This window comes from Monopterus albus, unplaced genomic scaffold, assembly GCF_001952655.1.
Source record: "Monopterus albus unplaced genomic scaffold, M_albus_1.0 scaffold6.1, whole genome shotgun sequence".
In the NCBI taxonomy this organism is placed as follows: Eukaryota; Metazoa; Chordata; class Actinopteri; order Synbranchiformes; family Synbranchidae; genus Monopterus; species Monopterus albus.
In genome coordinates this window covers 5,416,504-5,426,900 of record NW_018127886.1, presented here as the reverse complement: position 1 = coordinate 5,426,900, position 10,397 = coordinate 5,416,504, and the positions used below count along the sequence as shown (strand labels likewise).

At 38.5% G+C, this 10,397-nt stretch overlaps 1 protein-coding gene across 6 annotated transcripts in view; it reads right to left on the bottom strand.

The window, feature by feature from the left end:
- Window positions 1-10,397, bottom strand: part of LOC109971692 (TOX high mobility group box family member 2-like) — a 74,415-nt gene that overhangs the window by 22,681 nt on the left and 41,337 nt on the right. For all 6 annotated transcript variants that reach the window (XM_020620106.1, XM_020620097.1, XM_020620121.1 and 3 more), the window contains one exon: window positions 4,078-4,344. In XM_020620106.1, coding sequence (XP_020475762.1) covers window positions 4,078-4,344 — 267 coding nt within the window. The remainder of the gene's footprint in view (window positions 1-4,077; window positions 4,345-10,397) is intronic.

The window sequence follows — 10,397 nt, the reverse complement described above, 5'->3', positions numbered from 1 at the left end:
CTCTTACAGAAACGTATGCCGTTCACCACATCAGGAAACTCAAGATTATTATACAGTCAACTCTAAATAAGCAGAAATGACAAACTTCAAAGCCATCAGGACCAACAGATGCCAAATTGAAACGGTCAATCCACTCCTCTCAGTCCTGTAAAGATTTAACTGTGTTTGCTGTGGGATCGATGTGCGCTGAAAAAGCAAATCCCAAAGCAGGGAGAAGTTTACAGAGCTTTAGCCTTAGGCTAAATGTTGTACAAAAACCAGCAACAACATCCCTTGAGATGAAGCATATCTGTTGCTCCAGCTGAGCTTGTACTTGTAGGAGGTTTATATGTGCACTGAAGGATAGCTTTTATTGAAGAGATATGTATCCTTAAGGTAAAGCTGTCGACTTTTTATTTGCTTCTTCAGCAATGGTGAAAGAAGACTGTGAACGATTAGCATTTTGGTTTTCCGGCTATCTCCTCCAATTTTGTGGGTTTACCATCAGGCTTTTGTCAATACAATACAACAAAGGTAAAGGCTTGCCTCTTCATTTCCGACCCCAGTTACACTGAGTGCCTACTTCCATCCAGTCTTATTATTCTTTAAGCATTCAGCAGATGTAAATCCAATCTTCTTTATTATACCTTTATCAGTATGAAATTATGGTTAATTGACTTTGCTGGGGAAACATCAAATGAAACATCCCTAATGGAACCAAAATGAAAATAACGTCATCTTCAATTGCTTTAAAATATTTCTCAGTATACAGCCTAGTTTCCTATTCCACAGCCTCAGAAATAAGCTCCTCTTGTCCCAGGAGATAATAAATGAATTGAATCCACTCCTACCCCACCAGCCCCCTCCCTCCCTCCCCCTTCCTTATCGGTCATCTATTTTTCCAGAGTAAGCTATTACTTGCTAGGGTTGCTAGGCAACAAGAAATATTAATAGCGGCTATTATTAGCCAGGCTCTGCTAGAGTAGTACTAAAATGTGGAAGTGGGAAACATGAATGTGTTACATAAATCTCTGGACCTTTCACAGTGTGTGCAAGTCTCTGTTTGTGTGGTGATTTAGTGCAATGACGGTTCATTTATGAGAAAAGGGGGTGTGAAATAAGAAAATGGAACATTACCCTGAAGGGCTATTTGAAAATAAATAATTGCGAAGGTGAAACAAAAGCTGTTTAAGAGGCAGGCACTCCCTCTCCGTTTCCTTCTGTAATGTTATTTGCCTGGTTTCTTACAATATATTCATGCATGGTCATCACATAAACTTTACTCATAAATATAGCATACAGTACATGAGACACATCTTATATGTTGCCATCTTGTAAAATCAGCTTGTCCAGTTTATTATACAGGTTTTGTCAAGCCATCTACGAACACTAAAAAGCAGCCCAGCTGTAAATGTTCCAGTCAACAGCAATTTTTTCCCTGCGCCAAGCATATTCAGCACAGAAACCACTGGACTGTGACCTAATCCTGAAGACTAGCTTTAATGGAGGCCTTAGCTACCACCCACAGAAAATAAAGAAGCCTGCAACTTATGCAGTTTGATTCTGAAAAATCACATAAGACCTGATTAACGGAGGATAAGTGCCACGGATGCTCACATTAAGGCATAAATATTCATGGTGGAAGGCTGAGGAAAAAAAAGTAATATTTATGTCAGATGAAAGTATATAACATTGAATAATTCACCACACAGGCCATATATAATTCATCTGGTTCGATCCTATGATTAAAGCATGTGAATGTGTTCGCCAGAGGTGTTTACATGTTCAATCTGAAGCATGTTTAACACAAGTCCCTTTACTGGAGGGGGAGGAGTGTGGGTCCTCAGAATTTTTTTGAAAAGAAAAAGTAGCTGACAAGGGATACCCCCCCCACCCCACCCCGCACATGCCAAGATTTTCAGTTCAAAACCTTCCATCCCTCCCCCATTCCTTTTTTTACTTTGACGATCATAACAAATGAAAATGTGCAGCGCCAAGTTTCTCGCTCCCTTTCTTGGCTTAGATTGATGCAATGAAATCTCTGAGTTTTGCAGCTGAATAGATATTAAAGGAGCTCTGCTGCGAAGGTTTGGCTGTTAAGGAGACAGCAGCTCTCTGTATTTAGAAATGCTGCATGTACAGACTCTGAGCTTGCTTAGCTTCCTTGACCTCTAACTGCTCTAATTATCACTTTAATCGAAGAATGGTTTGCTATTACAAAAAAAGATCTGAGAATGTTGAGACAGGAACACAGTGGGATTAGTCATTTGACTGTTTCATTGCTGTTTATAGCTTTAACGAGGCATTAGAAGATTAATAATATTTTGGAAAAGAATGAACTTTCCATGACGTGAACATGTGAAACCTTCAGAGAAAATGTCCTCTGTGCTGATTTGCCCACTTCCAGCCCTCTGGCCACAAAGACTAATAGCCTACCACAGTGCTTGACTTGCATGATCACAAAGGGCCACAGCTAAAAAGGGACAGACAAAAACTGTGTACTTACCGAGTGCATAGGCCCTGAGAGGAGGTGGGTGTCCTGACCTAACATGTTGGACATCATGAGGGCGGGCAACTCGGGGTACGAGTAGGTGTTGAGCAGGCCATTGTGAGGCAGGGAATGGAAGGGGTAACCTGACTCGTGCTCCATGAGGTGCAGCAAAGAGGGATCAGCATGGTTTGGGGGTGTGATAGGGGGGATCTCGTAGTCTTCATCCCCTGCACCTCCTCCTCCTCCACCACCACTGCTGCCTCTGCCCTGACTGGAGTAGCTCTGAAAAGGCAGGGGAAAGAAAGCAATCCATTTTTTAGAAAAGGGAGACTCAAGGAAGCTGCAACCTTTACTCATATATGCTATATTTTGTTGTTAGAGGATAATTTGTTCCCACTATAAGACAAAGGAAAACACAGGGCAGGCCACAATCACACATTTGTATTGATATGTATGGACAATTTAGAGACTATAACATGTTTGTGAGTCTAAAATAGTACTTCAAATAATACTTCAAATAATACTTCAAATTCACTACATACTAGAGAAAAAATATATTTATTTAATAACTTTGGTTAATAGTTACATTTTAGAACGAGATTAATAAAAAACTGTATAATAATAAGACTTTACTGATCCCTAGTGGGATATTCACAAGCTCCCCAGGAGTATGTAGCATTAACTCTGTCTTCACCTTCTGCAAGATTAAATGCGATTTACACAATAATACATTAATAGTCAAATATTATTATATATTATATTATTCTGCAGCACACGTACTCTTACTTTTAGTACTTTAAGTAGTTTTGATGAATATGTAATTTTACTCAAGTAATATTTTGAATGCAGGATTTTTAATTGTAACAGAGTAATTTTACACTGTAATATTGCTACTTTTACTTAAGTAAAGCAATCTGAGGGCTTCTTCCACCAAGTGTGGTTCCTCAGAAATTTTTTGAAAAGAAAAAGTAGCTGACAAGGGATACCCCCCCCACCCCACCCCGCACATGCCAAGATTTTCAGTTCAAAACCTTCCATCCCTCCCCCATTCCTTTTTTTACTTTGACGATCATAACAAATGAAAATGTGCAGCGCCAAGTTTCTCGCTCCCTTTCTTGGCTTAGATTGATGCAATGAAATCTCTGAGTTTTGCAGCTGAATAGATATTAAAGGAGCTCTGCTGCGAAGGTTTGGCTGTTAAGGAGACAGCAGCTCTCTGTATTTAGAAATGCTGCATGTACAGACTCTGAGCTTGCTTAGCTTCCTTGACCTCTAACTGCTCTAATTATCACTTTAATCGAAGAATGGTTTGCTATTACAAAAAAAGATCTGAGAATGTTGAGACAGGAACACAGTGGGATTAGTCATTTGACTGTTTCATTGCTGTTTATAGCTTTAACGAGGCATTAGAAGATTAATAATATTTTGGAAAAGAATGAACTTTCCATGACGTGAACATGTGAAACCTTCAGAGAAAATGTCCTCTGTGCTGATTTGCCCACTTCCAGCCCTCTGGCCACAAAGACTAATAGCCTACCACAGTGCTTGACTTGCATGATCACAAAGGGCCACAGCTAAAAAGGGACAGACAAAAACTGTGTACTTACCGAGTGCATAGGCCCTGAGAGGAGGTGGGTGTCCTGACCTAACATGTTGGACATCATGAGGGCGGGCAACTCGGGGTACGAGTAGGTGTTGAGCAGGCCATTGTGAGGCAGGGAATGGAAGGGGTAACCTGACTCGTGCTCCATGAGGTGCAGCAAAGAGGGATCAGCATGGTTTGGGGGTGTGATAGGGGGGATCTCGTAGTCTTCATCCCCTGCACCTCCTCCTCCTCCACCACCACTGCTGCCTCTGCCCTGACTGGAGTAGCTCTGAAAAGGCAGGGGAAAGAAAGCAATCCATTTTTTAGAAAAGGGAGACTCAAGGAAGCTGCAACCTTTACTCATATATGCTATATTTTGTTGTTAGAGGATAATTTGTTCCCACTATAAGACAAAGGAAAACACAGGGCAGGCCACAATCACACATTTGTATTGATATGTATGGACAATTTAGAGACTATAACATGTTTGTGAGTCTAAAATAGTACTTCAAATAATACTTCAAATAATACTTCAAATTCACTACATACTAGAGAAAAAATATATTTATTTAATAACTTTGGTTAATAGTTACATTTTAGAATGAAATTAATAAAAAACTGTATAATAATAAGACTTTACTGATCCCTAGTGGGATATTCACAAGCTCCCCAGGAGTATGTAGCATTAACTCTGTCTTCACCTTCTGCAAGATTAAATGCGATTTACACAATAATACATTAATAGTCAAATATTATTATATATTATATTATTCTGCAGCACACGTACTCTTACTTTTAGTACTTTAAGTAGTTTTGATGAATATGTAATTTTACTCAAGTAATATTTTGAATGCAGGATTTTTAATTGTAACAGAGTAATTTTACACTGTAATATTGCTACTTTTACTTAAGTAAAGCAATCTGAGGGCTTCTTCCACCACTGAATAATGCCATATTTATAGAAAAAATAATACAGCAGTATCAATACTTGAATTTCTAAGAAAAACTCATCCAGATAAAGGTACTGCAACACAAAATTTTCATGGTAAACGAAACTTCAGTAACACACCGGGAGAGAAACAGCTAAGAAAGGGTATTTCAGAGTAATTAAGAAAGCTTCATAATTGCCTTTTAAATGCACCTGTTGTTTTTTTGTGTTTTGCAGCAGACACTGAACTGTAGCAGTCCATTCAGGCTGTCTTGTTGAAAACAAAAATAATTAGAAATGCAAATTATTGCGCTTTCAAAATTGTAAAGAATTCATTCAACGCAAACATAAACAGCAAATTAATTAGAGTCAGACAACAGCTGCTGTACAGAATAATGTGCTTCAGAAATCTTGTCAACTTTAAAGCAGAAGACCGTCAGCCTGCACACCTATAAAATACTGTTAATCAAGACATTAATCGTTACATGAAAAAACACCACTGACAGTCACTTATTGTTGATGTTATAATGTCATTATTGCAATGCCAATCATGTAAATAGCAAACTGGACTAAACAAACCTCACAATCTTTGTGTATCCAGCATGTCCACATGACCCCCACCAGTAAGACAGCACATATTTTATGACACTAATAAGGTGATACTTGGGCAGAGCCTGCAGTTGTCTTTTCCAGGGCCTATCTTGACATAATATTGCACTGAGAAATATGGTTTTGTGCTCTCAAAAAGCATAGTCAGGGTATTCACCAGGGAATGAAAAGCAATTTTGTCAGAGGGAATCTGATGCCACCTCTCCTTTATAATGACTGAAGAAAATTAATCATCGCAAATAATATTCCAGTGTCAGCCATTCAAGAGCTTTTTAATAGAATTTTTATTATTCATGTCTCGTGGTACACATCAACTAGTCCGTTCTGCAACATTTCAGAAATCAATTCAATATCATCTTCGTGTAGGCTGTCATCTCGCCCGCCGGTGCAGCAATTCATCTTGCAAACAAATACTTTTAGCAAACAAATGGCAAGAAATGACAAGGAACAGCTACAATATCCCCACTAGCAGAACTGGTGCTTGAAGATAGGATAAAAGTCTCATAATGTGCAGTATCATTAGGGAGAAAATAATAGTAATAATAATAATAATAACAAAAGGGAGTATGTTTACTATTTTCTCTCCCCATAACACTCGCCGCTGTTTGCTCAGAAACATCCTCATAGACCGATTCTTTTCCCATGATAACAGTTTTGTAAATGTCTCTTTCTTTGTTGTCTATTTATTTATTGCGATTTGACATTACTGTTGACAAGTACATTCTACGGGTTTAATGCAGTAAAATAAAGAATAAATCTCACTGGCTTGTACATCTATTCCTGGCTATATAAAGTATGGCATCTGTCTAAATAGTCGTACATCACACTGAAGCTGGTGAGACCAGTAAGTAACCAGTAAGTAACAGGCTCTCTACAGTATATCAGTCCACAACCAGCCACTTTATTAGGTACACCTGTACAATTGTATGCACTTCAATGCAATGTCTGTGTTTATGAAGCTCAAAATGTTTCAGTTTTTGGTGTCTCTATATTTTTGTCCTCCCTGGCTACATATAAGAGAGGGTCAGAATATTAGGAACACCTCTGAATATAATGTAGTCCAGTACAACACCATTTTTAATTAGGACCGCAATAATAAACATATAATTGAATTTATACATGTATGACAATTTCAGCAAAAACTGAAGCAGAATAAAAAGATCTGAGAGGAGAGAAACAAAAAATGCTCATAATGTACCAATTAATACTCTGTAAACACAGAAATTTACCTAATTTTTACCACTGATTTAATGTCGGAGGACATTTCAGAATAGACATGTTCACATGCACACTTATACAATAAAAATCCCTGTTTCTTCATCTCTGGTTCAGTAATGTGTCAGATGCCATGTTGATGCTGAATAATAAAGCTGTAATACTGTTGATATACTGTATCTCTACAGCCTCGGCGAAGGCTTTTGTGAGGTGTAAACTTTCAGCTTTGATCCAGTGATAAAGTTAGAACACCCCATTCATTTTGGACACTTGTTCTCCTTGACATAAAACATAACCGTTGTCATACGCATGTACCAAGATTTTAAGTGCTGTCAGAGGCTATTTTGCAGCTGTGCCTTCCATCGCTTTTGTTACTCTTTTTCATCTTCTCCTTCTTATTTGTGTTTTTTTTTACAGTTACAGTTACTATGATGCCCTCAGAGATAAGCCACGGGAAAAGGATATCACAAGTTTAATATTTTCAAACATAGATAAATAATTCATAAATACGCTGTCTTTCAGGACAGAGGAGAGAGAGAGAGAGGGTCAGAACTAAATGTTGATTCAGCCTTCTCCAGCTATGACCTTCACCTATACCCCCCCACCACCAGAAGTGAAATTTAAGCAAATGTGTCATTTTCCTGGACAAGGACGATACGATATGAATTACTTCCTTTCTTTTTTTTTTTGCACCATGCTTATATTCTATATCTGCTGTAATTCATACTTTGTAGATGTGAGATGTTGCTTTGAGGCATATTGACTATCATCATACATAAAGCAGATCATGGTTGTTTGAAAAAACAAAGAGAGATATTCATCCCATGAGAATAATGTTGAGGGTTTTTTTTATTTATGGATGATCCAGAGTGATAAAACTATGACATGTGAGGTTCAGTACAAACATTTTAAAACAAAAAAAGCATATAAAAAGAACGTGAAGCATACTTTAAAATATATTTACTTTTTTGCTTTGAGCCTACGTTAAAAGTATTCACAGCGCACTCCTTTTAAACTATTCAGATATTACAGACACAGTGAATCTATTGATGCTCATTCTGTCATACAGTTGCTGCACAGGAACATACAGTAGAGGTTTTTTTTATTCTTGAAGGTAGCTGTGTAAGTTAGCTAGCAGCATGTCAGATTTATAATATTTCAAGACATGAGCTTGAGCTTTGGAAGGGAGATGTCTGGAGCTGAAGATCACCTGTCCTCTGCAGTTTTATTACTGAACATGACAGCATCTGACAGTAAAATGGGTGTGCAATTTTCATCTATTTGTAATGTTAAGGTTGATAAAATGGAAAATGCCTGCACAGCAATAGCTGATTCGTTAAGTTTCATAGTGCTGAACTTTTTTTGAAGACTAAAAAAGGATCTTAACCACTTAACTTGTTAATGTACTGTGTTTTACTAGAGTACACAACTGTTTGCTTTTAAGAACAAAGAGCTGAAAATCTGACCTGCAGTGGTTTAATTTCTCACCTTGCTGATGTACAATAGAGGAAGTGTACCCAGGGTGTGTCTGTACGCAGTGATATTACAGTTAGATTAGATGATAAGTGCAGCAGAGCACAGACTTCTGAGCCACACAGAGGTGCAGCACATTCAGAGGTTTTCACCAGCAAGGCAGCAAGACACCTGTTGTTAGGATACTCTGACAGAAAACATGAGTCACTGACACCATGAAAAAACGAAGTTGATTATGTGGTAATTGGAAAATGCATTGTTTAGGTATAAAAAGCTAAGTACGAGACATGCCCTGTCATAGGGCTTCTAACTTTTTCCATATACAGTACGTGTTTAAATCTTCAGAGTACTGTCACAAAATGATTGGAGCACATGCTAGAGCAGTACTTAACCACGAAAAGCAAAAAAATGAAGCTTTTGCTTGACATGCACAGGACACTTATAGGTTGAAAAGTATCTGCAACCAAACAAAGTATCACTTTGTCAAGTTATCTTGTAAGTAGAAAAATTAATCAGCAAAGGTAAATGTTTTCTTGACACAAAGATGGGATGAAGTTATTAACTTGGCAATGGAGTCATTCGTGGCCTATGAGGTGTTTAGTGGAAGACAACTCAACTGAGAACAATGAAGTGTTCGTCAAAGGGAGGAGAATGAAAATGTTGCACGGTACACCAGCAAGTCCGTCATGGCTGGTGGGGGGTGAACTGTCTGAAGACATGAGCTATGTAGCTTTGATGGACTTTATTTATAGCTTCAGAGTAACACCCTCAAATGAAACATTCATATGCTTTTAAAAATAACTAATCAGAAAAGACAACTTTGTTGCTTCATAAAACCACATAACTTTGAATGAGTATAAAGTATCCTATGAAAAGTCATCCAGCCATATGCTACTTTGTGAAAAAAGTGACAGAGGAGCATGGTTTTGGTGACAAACACCAGATGTCCATGCATACATAAAGGTCTTCACATCCACTCTGTGTGTTCCAGATAGATGGACAGCAACAGCAAGTCTTCAGACATCATATGGCGAATTTCAAATTTCACCTTCAGAGATCAACCTTGCAGATCAAAGAAAGGACAGAAATCAAACTCATCACCAGTGGGTGTTGAACACTACTGAGGCGTTCTGCACAAGTGACCATAACAGCGACAGTCTGCGGGGTCCACAAAGGCTATCTGACCTGGCTTTGAAATGACAAGGAACTCCATTTGGGTGATGTATCAAGAGAAGCAGGCAGCATAGTACAAAAGAAGGAGAATGGAAGAGCCGACACACTGACTGACAGCAAGACAGAAATGGGATAAGTGGGTAAAAAAAAGGCCTGACTCTCCATTGCAGATGTGGGTGGACCTGTGGTGTACTGGACCTGAACTCAAAAACCATGGCTGCAAAGAAGTATTTTTAAAAGGCGTGAAAAGGTGTCATGTGCCACGCATTTATGTCAGGTCCATTTCTTAAAAAACACACTCATATTTAAAGATCAAAGATGAAGGGCACAAACTATCTCCGATCTTTGTACCGAAATAGAGAGAAATAGAAATTTCTTTAATGTTTGAACCAAAGATTGAGGTTTTCAACAAGGAGGGCAATTCTGTGGTCTCAGCCACATTTCCAATTTTTATTCATTAGAGAGAACTGTATAAATAAATAAAATATGTTGTCTCGTAGTCACTCATCCCCCCCAAGGGAACATGGAAGCCCCAGTAATCACATATGGCACAATAGCTCGCCCATAATCCCCTTTATTTTTATTTTCATGATGTCACTCTCTTTAAGCCCCTTGCTTTATGAGTCGCAAACGGAGTGGAGAGGGGAGGAGAGGAGGAGCAGAGAGGAGAGGAATAAGCAAGGGAGGGGTGAAAACAAATGATGTGGATCCCTCATTGTTCTTTCTCCATGCCCTCATTCCAGTCAGGGTAATAAGAGAACATTGTGATTTACTGTCAGTGAAGCGCAAGAGTGCATCAGAGAGAATCCACTGCGGCAGGGGCCATTAAAATAGATTTAACTTCCCACAGTATTAGGCCAGATGTCTACACTTCTATTATATTTCAATCAGCCATGACCTTGGTCTCCATATGATGAGAAAGATCACTAGGAGAGAGGGAAAGA